The following is a 16,124-nucleotide window of genomic DNA, read 5'->3' on the forward strand; positions in this document are numbered from 1 at the left end:
GTGATAAATGTAGATCACCTTCCAAAGGTAAGAGTTACTGTTGAATACAGAACTAATGATGTGTAACGTCTACACAATCTACTTTTGATAAATGCACACATACATCAGAAACTATTAAAATAATACTATCTGAATCTTCCTTCTTTTCATTCCCAGAATTCACACCACACAAAACATTTTCATTTTAAATAATATTCAAATTCAGTTCATGGATATTCTTTGTTGTGTCAGTACAGCAGATTAAATGATTTACATTAGAACAATACATTTATTTTGAGGAACAAAGAAAGTTTGTTTCAGGTGACACTGATCATATCACATTATAACACAATGCAATGTAATCTGAAGATTAACACACAGCATTGTGCTTTATAATAAGATGCATCACGTAAATAATTTTAGTTTAAACAAAGAACAGCTTGTAAGTCTGTAAGAATGAGAAACAATTCTCAGAATCTGAGTTGGTTCCACATTTCCTTTAGGACTGTAGGCATGTAAACAAATGCAGAAGAGTCCATGAAGACTAAACAAATACTGAAAACACAGAAACATGGTGCCATGAAGTTTCTGGAAGCTTCTCTAATTAAGAAATCCATCTGAAACTTCAGAGACTTTCAGTCACTTTAAATGGCAATTTTTCTGAGCAGGTGTGTTATTTTTAAATGTTTATGCACAAAACAGGATTGTAATTTACACAGGATCTGATTTGGCAGCCGATCCAACAGAATGCCAGTTCCTTAAAGGAACCAAAGTCCAGCTGTAATACAGTGAATCCATCTTGTTTAGGGTCAGAGGTCATGGTTAGAGGTATGGTGTGCATTAAGTTTTGGTAAGGCTCTGGGTTAGTACTAGACTTGCTACGGTTGGGGCTGGGAAGATGTTGCATAAATGCATTTACAAAAATGAATTCAAGTCAATACATATACTCAGTACAATGATAGTAAATACAATAATAGACTTAATGAGTAGAAATTCAAATGTGTGTATGGGATGTGTGCTTGGCTGTTTGTAACAACTCAGATTAAAATACACATGTAGACTGTATTTCATAATCATGTGTCTTCTAAAACCCACTGGACACAAAGTATTTCAGGATCTTATATATATAACATACAATGAGCTGAACACACATGTACCCAACACTTTTCTGAAATATATAATTTCAGTAAAATACAGTGATGACTAGTTTGCAAATGGGATGTGACAAAAAAAAGAAAATATTGGTGTTGTATGAAAACCTTTGCAAGGTTCAGTGTTTCACATTTAATTTTTAGTTGTTCTTAAATGTTTACTTATCTAAACTAAAAGAAGAATCAAAGTTCAAATTTGGTGTAATTGAAAGATTTTACCTAATTTTATTCCAGCATTTAAATGTCAACTTTGTTTAGAGCATCACACATACAGTATATACAGCACAAGAAATAAAAATAATAAAAAGATGTATATCTGTACTTCTTTCCATGTTCATGTACTCGACTCACCTTTAGGCTTTTATCAGGTGCCATGCAAAATATTGTGGCATTCAAATTCAAATTTGATTTCTGAATAGTCTGTTGTGTTAAGACAGCAGAATAACAATGTACATTAGAAAAAGACATTTCAAGTTGAGGAACAAAGAACAAAGGTTGCTTCAGGTCAAGCTGATTGAATCAGGAAACTGTGGCACTGATGAGGCTGCAGTCCTGGTTCTGTGCTTCATTACTGTGTTTTATCAGGTATTTCAATTTAAACAGAGTCTGGCTTTAAAGAGCAGGACATTTCTCAAACACTAATTAAAGCCCTTCCCATATTTTTTAGGGAAAGTTGTGTAAATAAAAGCAGAAAACATAGAAACATGAACCCATAAAACTGATAGAAACTTTATTTATAGAGAAAGTGCTGCTTTCAAACCCTGCCTTCATCATATTCCTGAATATCCACATGAAGACTCAAACAGGTTTTCCTATTTTTGGCCTGTTTATATAAAACACACAGTAAGAAGTTGTTGTTGCGCAACACCCCCCCCCCCCCTCCTTTCTGTCTCTACTCTCTCACTCTCGTACTTCCTCTTCTGAGAGGGGAGATGTGCTACCAGCTCTCCGTCTAACGGGTCCGTTGAGTTTCCTAAATCTGCTGGGATTTACCCTGTCCAGAACTGAAGTAAACTCTGTTTAAGCTGGTTTCGAGAAACGATTCGCCTGGTTATCTGACGGCCTACATCCAGGTGTCCCACCCTTCTTCCCCCTGTGAATTAGCCAGACTGAGCAGCCTACAGCCAACTAGTTTCACAGAGCACACCTGTTAACGGTCGCTCGTTCTCTATTTTACAACTTGCATTTGTTATTGAACCAGGTAGGTTTTAGTGACTCGGGCGAGTCCCAAGGTTGATGTTTTACATATGGGCTACCAGCAACCTAAAAACATTTTCCACTTTTTCCTCTCCAGAATCAAACATCACAGCTATTTTACAACCATCAAAGAACTTTAAGGTGACTCATTAACTGAATGTCCACAACATCTTTAGATTTTCTTTATGCTAAATATTTTATTAGTAAGGCATTTTTGCAAGGGTCAGTACAGCTTCATTCAGTAGCAGAAATAATCAAATAAGTAAATCAATCATCTAGTCTATCTTTCCCTACTGCTGACACTGAGAACTAAAAAAGGGAACCTTTGAGAGAGACGGACGGAGTTTGGCGTTTCGAACCCCAGACCTGGCTTGATGATGAAGAAGGTGCTGCAGCAGGAGGAAGATGTTGATCGGCGAAGGCAGGGATCTCTGTAGGTCTGATGAGCTTCTTCTCCGCATGGATGGTGAGGTCACACAGGACTTGGTGCTGGCAGGAAAAAAGGCACCAGTTCTTCGTCTTTGTCTTTGCCTTTGTCTTCATCTTTGTCTTTGGGGTCTGAACCCAGCCGATGAGAGAAGTGCGATTCGAAGCCACAGGTTGTGGGCCAGACGGGTTGGTCTCCATGAGCGGGACAGTCTTCGGCTCTGTGGCCCCGGCTCTTCTTCAGCTGCAGAGTTCTTTGTCCATCTCTTGGCTCGAAGCTGCCCGGAGGATCCAACAAAAGGTTCCTCTTTTGCACCCACCTTTTATAGGGTTTATCCACCCTTTTGGTGCGTTTTCATTGGCTGTCTGCTTAGATAGATGATCTCATATCCATCACTGTCTTAAGAGACATCATGTCATGATGTCTGTGCTAATGTCTCAGGGTTGCTCAACCTCCTGTGTCTGTTGCCTGCACGACATTTTCTAAATAAAGCATTGATCATCTCTGCTCTCCTGTTAGTTCCCCTTTTTCCCTTCCTTTCACCTTTCACCTACTCTCTACCTCCAACATATCAGTGATGTTTAATTGCAGTTACACCTTTTTACACCATTTCAAGTTCAATGTCAAAATCACATTTATATTACATTTATTTTCTTTAGCTTCTCTGATTTAGCATTCATTTATGATTTTATAACCATAACTTATTAATTATACTTATTATAATCTTAATGTGAGTTATTACAGATGTTTTTCTGAAAAGAAACCAAGAATAATCCATGATTCTAATTATTTAATACCAAAGTTACAGTTACTTGTTTTTCTTGTAAGTGTTCTCACAAATGTAAGTGTAAGTATTATTACAAGTAAACCAATATTAATATAAGTATTTTACTTTGAATCTTATCCAATTACTAATAATGTTTAGATTTCCTTCTTTAAAACTTTCATGCTTTAAACTAAAAAATAGTCTCAGCTATTTTTATAAATCTGCAGGCTGGAAACTTACTTCCTCTTTTTCCAGGAAACCTGCTTTTCCTGTTTAATGACTCTCTCTGACTGACTATGATTTCTTATGATTAGATAGAAAAAAGTAGAATTAAAGCAAAGTTTGCATGAGACAAAAACAACACACACAACCAGATTTATTTTATTGACACTTAAGTCTAATGTTGGGCCTAGATGTCACTTGAGTGATTCATTTTAAAGATAACTTTATTTATTATTACTGTTAAACTAAAATCTCCAGCATGGGGAAGTGGGATGAGCTCGGATTTTCTTGACAAAGTAAACTCCGACACACACCCTGTTCATGATCAACATGCTTCCAGTCCTTCATTAAGAAGGTATTTAATGTGAAATCTACAGAATGTCAATATGTGAACCTTTGGGGTCATTTTTAAGGCTTCTGCTGTTTCTCCATGTTTACTAATTAATAAAAATTTATTTATTATCTGCTGCACCATGACATCACAGAATTTATTTATTTATTCCAGTTGATCATCTGAGAATAAAAATGTCAGTGCTTTTTCAGCGCCCCCTTGTGGTCAGGCAATTATCTCCTGAATTTTTCTTCCTAAAATATTAAATGAACAATAGGAGCATTAATCTGAGAAAAGTTTAAAAATGAGCACTTTCTGTGGAAACTTAGCTTTTTTTTTTTTTTTGGTTTAATGACTTTAAAATATTATAACATAAAGCTTGGTCTTGAAAATTTTATATTTTGTCATTATTGGTGATTCACTTACAGGACAAGTTGTAAACATAACATAATTATGGTGTTAATAATAATATTATTAATAATAATAATTTACAGTGCTGCTTGTTAATTAGCCTGTTTTTACTTTCTTTAATATCATCATGTTTCACATTTGTTTTAATATTACAAATAAAAAAATAAACTGATATAATTTGGATTTTATTCTGTAGGTCACAGAAATTATTTTTGCCTTGTTTCTCTTCAGCCCTTTCATGGACCTGATTCTGTTTGTCTTTATGTGTAAAGAGATCACTGACCAGCTGTTGATGTGCGTCTCCGGTTCCACTGAACATCGTTACAGAAAACAGAGTGAGAACTAAACAGCTCACTGATGAGAAAACACTTCACACTGATTTTCCGTCGCCTTTTTGGAGTCGACATTCAGATAAACTCAGAAATAATGCAGAGTAGCAAATAATACAGCATTTAAACATATAATAAATGTCTTCAGGGGATAATAATTAGCTTAAAGCTGTAAAAGTTTGTAAGTACAAGATAAAAATGCTGCTTAAATTCAAATAACTAAATTATTATCAATCAACTGAAACATCAATTGTAAATTTAGTTATTTATCAAAATTCTTTCACAGACCAGCTTGAACTTTAAAATGTTGCAGTGTAACTGAGACCAGTTACTCAGTGTAACTGAGATCAGTTATTTATTTTCAAATTAGCTCGACTGGATGGATAAAACATGTTGATTTCAAAGCAACCAAACATTTTTTACCATCTTGTAAATATCTACAGTCTACATTTACCAGTCTGCTCTACACTTTAACAGACTGATTGCTTTTCTAATCTTCTGCAGGAGTTTCCTTTCTGCAGCAGGAGACGCACATCAACAGCTGGTCAGTGATCTCTTTACACATAAAGACAAACAGAATCAGGTCCATGAAAGGGCTGAAGAGAAACAAGGCAAAAATAATTTCTGTCATTTCAGGGGAGTGCAGATATGTATAAATAAAATAAATAAGCACAGGCAGGATTGTCAACGTGTAATTAAGCATTATTATAACAAAAATTCCCATAATTCTGTGTTTCTCTGCAGCTGGGAAAGACGAGACATTAGGTAAATATGTAACACCACTGACCAGACTAATGATGAACACTGGAGCAGAAAGAAAGCCAACTGTTACAAGCAGATAATAGAGCTTAAAGATGATGACATTTGTGACAAGAACAATACAAAACAACCAGACTGAGGCGCAGATAATGACTGAACCTTTGGTTTGTCTGATGAAGTCCTGCTGTGGCCAGCAGATCAGAAATGACCTGCAACAAAAGGCAGAAATACAACTTCAATACTACGGCACAAATATCTGTAAAACTGACTTAAAATGTATTTTAAGGCAAAAGCAGTTTTGGTGATAAAATGTGTGTTGGTACCTTTCTACAGCAACACACATCCTGAAGCAAAGACTGGTCACAGCACCAAAGTTGTACATTTTAAAATAATATGTGATTATAAGTAAGTTTTCCTGAAAAGGATCCATGGTGGCTTTCAGCAGGATCAGAGAGAAAATGTGTATCAGGTTGCAGATGAGGAGGTTCATCTAGTAGCAGACAGGAACGCGATCCAGTCGAATCTGCAGAAACAATCAAAAGTCAGACTTTTATGATAAAGTCAGGAATAATAAAGTCTGCATTATAAAACAGAGGAAAAGGGATAATTATCAACAAAATCATTTCTGTTTACGTGAAACAGATTTTTATTATCTGTTATTAAAGTTACATGTGCAAAGTTGTGATTTACCTACCATGCAGCACAAAATGATGACCAGGAAAGTGAAAGGAAGGAAGAGCCGGAAGTTCAGTGAAATCATCACAGTGAGATAATCTGGAAATCCCATTTCTGTTCAGTTTGTGCTGTAAAACTCAGTCAGCCCTGTTATTTAGAGACAAGAAGTGTGTTTCACAAACTGCTCCATTATGGTCATGAATTTGTACATGACAATGATAATATTGTCATTTATCATTTTATTACTATACAAGCAAATTACATCTTGGTGATTGCTACATGCAAAGTGTTTTGCATTCAATACTTTTTTCATGATTGAAAATATACAGTTTACAATGTAATTCACCTACAAGACACAACATTTTCATTTCTGCCCAACCGTCCTGTCAAACTTTTAAAATAAGTTTCATAACAGTATTTAGCAACCAGAAAAACAGTTTCTTCTGTTGATCCATCAATTTTCTACAACTCTTTGTCCTTGTAGGGCTGCATGAGAGGGGGCTGCGTTTCTCCAGCAGTCACTGGGTGACAAACTGGGTAAGAGGCGCCAAACCCTGACAAACTGGTTCTTTCTTTTGTGCACAAGAAGCTTAGTTAATAATAAGGAGACCAAAGTGTGCTGAGAAAAATATCTCAGCACACTTATAGTTATCACTATAACACCGCAAGCACCCGAAATTATTAACACAAGACAGGTTGGATTCAAACTCTCATGTTGTTCATGTCAGCTTCTGATTTTCAGTCTGAATGTCACATCAGAAATGAAAACTCATCATCCTGAGTCTTCAGATTGCCTAATGTTAGTGAGACTACAGAGATCCAGATTTAGTTTTCTATTCTGTGCTAACACAAGAGGACATGGGGATGATATTCAACAATCCTTGGTTGAAACTTGTTTGTGAAATTGCAGTAAATCTGAAGGACTCAGACCAAACTACCTGACACCTCCAACAAACTACATTCAAAGTCTGTAAAACGCCTCCTCCTTCCATGTTCAGACCTTCAGTTTAAGTCGTCTTCCTCATGTCTAGGTTTAAGCTTCTGCTCTCAGCTGCAGATATGTAGTAGACTGGTCTGGTTTGTTTGTTGATAAGCCACAGGTGTTCCTAATAAAGTGGCCACTGGGTGTTTCTGGCTTACAGAACTATAAACTTGGTTTTAGCTTAGACACGTTAGCTAACTTTTTTCTCATGAAGCTCATGTAGCATCACATCAGATCAACATAAAGTTTTCATGGAAGACATTAAAATAAAACACAAGTCACTAAAACCTGTTACAGTGAATATGCTTTTCATTGCAAAGTTAATGAAGTATTTCTGAAAAAATGTACTTACAGCTTCTTTACTCAGTATGGCTTCCACCTCTGCTCAGCTGTTTAAATAGGAAGGGTTACTGTTTAAACACAAGTAACAAAAAGGAAACTGTGGTTTTGCTCAGACGTTATTGGGTCTTACAACCATATGCACACAGAGTACAGACAGTCCTTTATGATTGAGCTACTCTCTACTGGCATTACCTCAAAAACTAAAAATAGTTGATTAGGACTATGGTTGTGCTTTTAACATCTGAATCATGAACAAAAGTTCAGAAAAATGCATTTCCATTGACAACAACTGGAACATGAAGATGTAAAGATAAATTATTTGGAGAGTTTTCACACTTGTGGTGTCAATGCCAGGCGAAACGTTTGGAATAAACCAGGAATAATTCATCACAGGGCCTATACCACCCTTACAGTGAAGCCTGGTGGTGGCAGCATCATGCTGTGGTGAAGTTTTGTAGCAACAGGAACTAACAAAGCAGTCAGAATAGAGTGAAGATGAATGCATGATTTTGTTGCATCAGTTAGAGCCTGTGTTTTTATTATGGTGGTAAATTAAAACCCATTCTGTGACATCAATGGTTCTAATCTGGAGTCAAAGCTTTGAGGTTCTCTGTCCCCCTGGTCAGCTGACTATGACTCTTACCCAGAACAAAAGGCCTGATTATCTGTGATTCACTTTCCTAAAACTGCATTGAAGTGCAGAATGGATTACATTATGTTTTATTTGAAAACAGCTCTAAACAGTTGATTCAAGATTTGAGCTTTTTATCAGTTTAGTTGACTCTGTAACCAGGTATCCCATTGCAACCGACAATTTTAGGAGCGTCAACGTTTAAGAACCTGACAAAACTGTGGTGATAAATCTTCAGAAGATTTTTGTGGTTACGGTACTTAAGGAGCCCAAAAAGTGCCCTAACATTACCTCTGAAGGTCAATTAAAACTTCTGGTTTTATCTTTTCTGCTCATCACATCAGTTTTATTTTTCTGTAGAACTGAATGGAAGATGAACTTCACATCCCAAACCTGACTGATGTCTGATTTTTAAAGTTATCTCATTTTGTTACATAAGATTATTGATAAATAATGCAGTTACAATGAAGTAATTTCTGTTTGGGTCCTTTTATGAGGACATTTGACTTTTTGAATTGATTTTTACCACATTTTATGCAAAAACCTGGTGACCTGCACTAGAGATCTGATGGTTTTCTATCATTGGGTCTTTTAGCAGGATAATGATCCAAACCGTTTGACAAACAGAAGCGGGTCACAGGGTTCACAAGTTATCTTCATGGAGCAACACCATGTGAGGGCAGCATTTATTCAGCAACAATATACACAGATTAGAAAGGTTGCACACACAACCACACACACATCATAAAATATCAAGAAGTGATTGAAGATTCTGGCATTGTCTTCTAAATGTAACAGGAGTAAAAAAAAACACGTTTTTTTAAGTTTAGTCATAAAGAAATCTAAATACTCACAACTTCCTATGAAAATAAGAGGAAAAATATCTGCAAGTTTCTGATTATTTCTGATAATGATCAATCTATTAACTGAACATCATCTTTGTTGTTGTTCACAGATGAAGCAAAATTATATCCATAATGATATTAAAGGAGTCACAGTTTCTGAATATCAACCTGAGAAGAAATATGGAAAACCGTTTTCAATTAATTACCCTACTAAGAGAAAATTATTCACAGGTAAAAACATCCATAAATTTTCTAAAGCAGAGGTCTTCAACTCCAGTCCTTGGAGGTCAGTGTCCTGTAACCTTCAGAAGTGTCTCTGCTTCAACCCACCTGATCAGGACTCTGAAGAACTTTCACATTACAGCAGGTGATTCAGCTGCTTGATGCAGGTTGGACCAGGGACACATATAAAAGCTGCAGGACACTGAATACATTTACAGAATTGTGTTGTAAGGTTAAGATCACAACAAATCCTCTACAAGGTCACACTGGTCAACGACAGATCAACCCCAGACTCTGAGACTCTGCAGGACTCAGCTAATGTGTTCAATGTTAAAGCAAAGCATTAAAAAAGAAGTGAAGGACAAAAACCTGATGGTTTGATGGAGGCAGTTTTTGTCTCTCCAAAAACACAACAGCACAACAATGGTTTACTGTTTCATTTGAATAAACCACAAGATTTCTGGAATGATGCGGTTTGGACAAATCGAACCAAAGTGGACGTTTGATCAGCTGCAGCTGAGCAAAACAAATATCTGCAAACCTTAATCAACTGAAGCATCACTGTCACAAAGAACAGGTGAACATTTATTAAATCTACAGATTAATAACATCAATTTGTGATGAAGGCGCTGTTAGAAGGTGTTTGCAGGGAGATTGTATCACCAACATAAAAGCTCCAAATCACAGGAATAATGAGCCTAAAGCTCAGTTCTGCTATGCCTATGATGCAACAAAAACAACTTTCCTATAAATAGAGACTGATGCACAGACTGACTGTCACTTATTAATATAAAGTAACTAATTTAGATATTTTGTTTATTTTCTAACTTACATTTTTACTGGCTGATAAATTACTATTGATTTTGAACTATTTCAATAAAATTCAACTCCTCTTTTTGACAAAATCATTTTCATTTCCACATATACATACAAGCTGGAAAAAAATCATATTTGATTCTAAATGGATTAATATGTTTATGTAAATTTTTTTTAATTCAGGCAGTGCCCTGTTACAATTATACGGGGCTAAAATTCTGCATCTGATCTAAAGATTGATAAATGAGTTTACATCATTTGTTAAAGGCTGATTGCTGTGACATTAATATTGGTAGAGCTAAAAGTAATGTAACATTAGTAATGTAATATTTTGCTCATTTGCTTGGTCTCTCCTTTTATTTCAGATAGATAATCTGCTGCCATCTTTTACTGCAGGTGTTTCCATCTTGCAGCAGCAGAAACAGGCCAGCAGCTGGTCGACGGGTCCTTCACGCAAGAAAACGAACAGAAGCAGATCCATGAAAGGACTGAGCAGAAACAAGGTCACAAAAAACTGTGTTTCCTCATACATATAATAATAATATGAACTAAAGGTCAAAAAACTAACTGGTGGGACAATTGTTACAGAGTAATTAATCAGCAACAGAACAAAAGTTGCAATTATTCTACGTTTTCCTTCCGGAGATCCTGAGGCGGCTCTAGGCAGAGATATGAAGGCCCCGAGTGGACACAAGAGGAAGATGATAGAAGGAATGAGAGCAAAAACAAAGATGACTGAAAAGTAGCGAAAAATTACCAGAAGAGGAAAAAGCCCCATGCAGAAAACCCAGACAGAAACACAGATTATTAAAGAATATTTAGTTTGTCTGATGAAAGGCAGCTGGATGATGAAAAAACACCTGCAACACAAAACAGAGAAAATCTGTTAATATCTCTGCCAAAACTCTGCAACCCTGATTGGTTATGATTTTAAGAGTTGTTACCTTTCCAGGGCGATGATCATCCTGAGGTACAGACTGACCATCGCAACACCACCGTAGATTATGAGACATGCGGCATTTGGAAAACGTCCATCTTTTGTTTCAACAGTAGCAATCAGAGTGATGAGCTGGACTGCATTGGCGGTGAGGAGGTTTGTGTAGTAGATGGGAGGAAGGTTGTCAAAATGAACCTGCAGAAAACATTTAACAAATCACATTATGGCTGAAATAAACACAGTTTGATTCATGTATCCATCAGCGTTAAAACGGGTTAATTTAGATAGATAGATAGATAGATAGATAGATAGATAGATAGATAGCATTTATTGTCATTGAACAGAATTCAACGAAATTTCCATTGCAGCTCCCGTGCAAAAGGTCAAATATATACAGTATAAATAAGCAAACACACAATAATAATAATAACAATATAGTGATGACTAAACAAAACTGTAATCATATTGTGTGTCCTATTTCAGCTAATAAATGGAAATATTTATATTTACTTTTGGAAAATATTAAAGCCAAAAGGAAGAGATTTGATGGATGTTATAAAAATAAAAAATTCTAGATTTCTATGATTTTCCAAATGTTTTAATCTTTTTTTCCCCAAAAAAATTTGACTTGAATTAAAATAGTCTTCTGAAACAAAGTCAGTTTTATTTTTATTATTTAGATCATTCAATTTAATTCCAAAGTATTTGGACCCAAGTGTAATTTAAAATAATCTACTACGACTATTATTATTATTATTATTATTATTATTATTTTATTTTATTTTATTTTTCAAGAATAGCAAATATTTTTAAATTATCACATGGCAAAGGTAACAATGCGAGATTAATCAAAAATCTTGACCCTTGACCCTAAGTGTACTTTGATCTTCAGAGTAAGGTGGAAAGTTTTCATCAGTATTTCATTTCAGTATTGATAATATTAAATATTAAATATAGCAAAAGTTTAAACGTGAAGTGAATTTGCTGGAGTCAAAGAATGAACAAGTTGTCATGATGACATCAAGATTAATAGCATTTGCGCCATCACTGTCAAAAAAGTCAAAATTAGTTAATTTATTACTTTCTTTTTTTATTTGCTACTCTGCATTATTTCTGTTTTTGCTAAAACAGGCCTTCAAAGCTAATAATGTTTCCAGCGTTTGAAAAAGAATGAAAAAATGCTACAAATAATAAGAAAACTGATGAATGGATTTTAGATAAATTTACATTTGTATGTTTAGAAAAAAGTCAAATGTTTGTTTTTGTCGTAAAAAGTCTATTCATTTGGGAAGAAGAAATGCAAATAGTTTCAACAAAAGACAGAAAACTTTCTCACCATGCGACACAAACCGATGGCCAGCAGAGTGAAGGGGAAACAAACACGGACGTCCATCCAAATCATCACATTAAGATAAACTTCAAATCCCATTTCTTCGTATGTACTTCTCAAAAATCCTGTTGTAAAAAATAATAAAAATTATGAAAGCATTTTAATTGCTTATTGACATGATATCATTAGTAAGACTTGCATTCATCTGATGTACTACTATGGGACATTTACACAATTTACAACAATATTTAATATAAATATTTAATAAAAACTGTTACAGTAAAATCATTTAATAGATTTTTAAATTGTCAGAAAATATTAATCAAAAATATGACAATAATTAATAATTACTTTACTTACAATATCTTTACCAGGATGTCAATCCAACCTCTAAAATGAACAGATCTGCAGTCGTGACGTATTGGTTCGATGTTAGAAATGTTAAAAAGACATTTCACCAGCAGCTGCACTGAAATGTCATCCGTACCAAACATTCACACGGTTGTACATTGGACCATCATCTTTTTGTTTTTTTGTTTTTTGCTTCACTGTGCAGTTTTTTTCTTCACTGCCTTCAGAGCTTCGGTGTGGTGAGATGAGTGGCAGGAAGCAGAGATAGTGATCAAAATGCAGCAGGAAATGTTTTAAGAAATTCTGCATCTTTACATATTAGACCCTTCTGCATAAAAATGTTTTTTTTTTGTTTTTTTTTACAGTTTATTAGTGTGAAAGGTCCCAAAGTCCAGTAACTTTGGCACAAAGTTCTATGTTTTTCAGAGACACCATATGGGATCATAACTGATGGAGAAGCAGAGCGAGAACCCTTAGACATCAGCTTGAATATAAAAGTTATGACCCACTAATGTGACTGAAAAGAACAAAATGTAGTTCTGCATCCAGTGCAAACATAATGCAGACACTTTATCATAATAAACAGAATTTTGCTCAAAGAATTTGAGATTTTCTGTCTGAAACTTGTTACTTTAAGTCTTCTTTTTAAAAACTGTTACATATTAGATTGATGTCAATGTGTGATTAATAATGTGACCTTGGATTTTATGAAGACATACCAAAAATGTCTATTCATAAGTCTCACATCCCTCCTGCAGGGTCGCGACCCCCATGATGAAAACCTTTTCTTGGTGCTTTGAATTTTTCCTTGTTGTGAGGAAATGTGGTGAAGGAGCCAGACAGCGGAGGGAGCATGTTTCAAATGTTTCTGTTACCATAAAAACATGTTTTCTCTGTATCTTCAGTGCTTCTGTGGCAGGAAACAGAGATAATGATCAAAATGCAGCAAGAACATTAAGCATAACGAACCTCTAAGTAGATTTGTGACACCAATATCACAACACAGTGAGTGACAACAAGTATATTCTTTATTTATAGCATGGCACAATCACAATTTCATTACTCATATTTCACATGATTAACTTTTTTTCCTTCAAAATAAAAAAAAAATCAGTAAATTTTGACCAAAGCAGAAACCTGTAAGGCAAAGGAGCTTTTAAAAATGTAAAGCAACAATCTAAAAATATTATAGAAGTTGTTGAATTTCACACAATCATTTAGAATAGTTCAATTAAATCAGTTTTCTCTGCTGAATATATTACATGGTTTCAAATCTCTGCCTGGTCAGATGAATATGATTTATATGCAGACTCCATATGTCTGCATATAAATTGGATCTGTTTGTTTTATTAAACTAAAAGTAAATGTATTTCTTTACAGTATTCAAGCTGATGAGCTGCTGAGATCAGATCCTTCACTGGTTTCCTTCCTGCAGCTGCACAGACACACCAGCAGCTTGTCAATAAGTCCTTTGCACATGAAAACAAACAAGAACAAATCCATACATGGACCAAAGAGAAACAGGGTCAGAAAAAAATCAGCAATTTTAAAATAATAGCGATTAAAATCTCCTAAGTAAATATAATAAATAACTGCAGGGAAGATTGAGACGGTGTAATTAACCAGCAAAACCAGAAGCATTCCCATAGTTCTGTCTTTTTCTTCAGATGACACTGATAAGTTTGTGTTTATCGATTTGAGGGTCCAAAGCAGACACACAATGAACACAGGAGCAGGAAGGAGCGCAAAACCCAGGAACAACAGTCCATGAAGGAACTTTAAAAACAGAGGGCCCAAACCAAAACTGAACACCCAGATCAAAACACAGACGATCACCAAGCCTTTGGTTTGTGTCACACTGTATTGCAGCGAGAAGGAAATTAAAAAACACCTGCAACACAGAAAAGATTGTAAAAATCATGAAGAAAGTCAGGCTGTAGGATGTTACACATCTACCACACCAGTACCTTTCCAGAGCTATGACCGTCCTGAAGTAGAGACTGGCCAAAATGCAGCAGGCATAGACGTGAACAGAGTCCAGATGTTTCCAGTGATAATCTGAATGTTGAGGTAAAGCGATCAGAATGATGAGCTGGACTAGATTAGAGAGCAGAAGGTTCATGCAGTAGGAGACCGGAGCACCATCCAACCGCACCTGCAGAACGATTTAAGAAAAGACAAAACTGGATGTTTACTTAGTAAACATGTCCATATGTTTTTAATAATGACTATTTCAGACCAGAAACAATATGGGTTTTACATACCAGGCAGCACAAAGTGATAAGCAGGAAAGTAAAAGGGAGGCAGAAATGGACGTTGATCCAAATAATCCCACTGAGAGAATCTGAAAACTGCATTTTCTGAGAGGAAAGCTGTTTGTATGACATCAGTTAACAATGGATTAAACTCACAAGAACTCAAATACATAAAAGGAAATTCATGACTTTGGTTTTCACTGTCTGTAATTCTGCAAAGATTTATTTTAACTTTTGGGAGAAATTTCTATTGTCTTTAGTTCTTCAGCCAAAATAAAATCTGATTTTCAGCTCCGGATTTTAAATAGCATAATAAATGTAGATCACTGTCTGCTCATGCATTTTTTCTGTTAAGATGTTTGTTATCAGAAATTTTCACACCCTAAAACATTCCCTTGGTTTTCTGTTGCCATTGCTAACATTAGCAATTACTGACATTGTTTTACCTCAAAACTCAGATAAATAAAGGAGACCATCTGTTTTTAACTGCTTGTTTATTTTTATGTCTTAATATTTTTGACTGAACTCAAATCAAATACAAACATTCACTTAAAGAAACTGTAATTATGAGATTGTTTACTCACAACTTATCTTAAGAAGATTTCCAGGTTGTTGAAGCGGTTTTTAGAAAGCCTCATATACGGATGTTTTCAAATGAAATGTGCAATAAGGAAATAGTGATAAACCTCCCCCTCCCACTGTCACTCACACACACACACACACACACACACACACACGCATCCTCCACGATACATAGCCAAAAGAAACATTATAGAGCAGTACATATATCTCTAATTAATTAGGTTTTTTTATTAATTATTTTTTGCATTTCTTTTCAAAAGGATAAACCTAAACTCTGAACTAACTGTTTACAGATTTCTGAGACATGAACCATTTCATGTATGGAAGTATTGACTCTTAATCCACATGTTGTGCATTGAACCACTATTATTATTATTATTATTATTATTATTATTATTATTATTATTATTATTATTGTTGTTGTTGTTGATGTTATTATTAAAATATATATATATATATATATATATATATATATATATATATATATATATATATATATATATATATTACGACTGAATTTATTTCCACTACAATGTGGCATAGATGCAGAGGCAGAAAGTTTAGATAATTGCATAATATAAAAA

The 16,124-nt window shown here is 34.9% G+C and overlaps 1 protein-coding gene and 1 long non-coding RNA gene across 4 annotated transcripts; both read right to left on the minus strand.

Annotated features, from left to right (window-relative positions):
* Positions 1–5,222: 5,222 nt before the first annotated feature.
* LOC114138609 (uncharacterized) lies at positions 5,223–7,649 on the minus strand. The gene is made up of 4 exons (XR_003594249.1): positions 7,582–7,649; positions 6,267–6,394; positions 5,896–6,095; positions 5,223–5,781 (listed from the first exon to the last, which is right to left on the minus strand). It is a non-coding gene; the product is annotated as an uncharacterized LOC114138609 (long non-coding RNA).
* Positions 7,650–10,444: 2,795 nt separating this feature from the next.
* On the minus strand, positions 10,445–15,619 carry LOC114138608 (uncharacterized). Of its 3 annotated transcripts, none has more exons than XR_003594246.1 (4): positions 14,968–15,619; positions 14,671–14,858; positions 12,359–14,594; positions 10,445–11,217 (listed from the first exon to the last, which is right to left on the minus strand). XR_003594246.1 is itself a non-coding variant. In XM_028007994.1 (3 exons), exons 1-3 carry the CDS (start codon positions 12,449–12,451, stop codon positions 10,447–10,449), a joined length of 780 nt encoding a protein of 259 aa, XP_027863795.1. In that variant the 5' UTR covers positions 12,452–12,474; the 3' UTR covers positions 10,445–10,446. The 3 variants fall into 3 exon arrangements, 1 of the variants encoding a protein (XP_027863795.1); XR_003594247.1 differs by having other exon boundaries at positions 12,359–12,477; positions 12,713–14,858; XM_028007994.1 differs by lacking the exons at positions 14,671–14,858; positions 14,968–15,619 and having other exon boundaries at positions 10,445–10,945; positions 11,030–11,217; positions 12,359–12,474.
* Between the last annotated feature and the right edge of the window lie 505 nt (positions 15,620–16,124).

This window comes from Xiphophorus couchianus, chromosome 22 (assembly GCF_001444195.1).
Source record: "Xiphophorus couchianus chromosome 22, X_couchianus-1.0, whole genome shotgun sequence".
Lineage (NCBI taxonomy): Eukaryota > Metazoa > Chordata > Actinopteri > Cyprinodontiformes > Poeciliidae > Xiphophorus > Xiphophorus couchianus.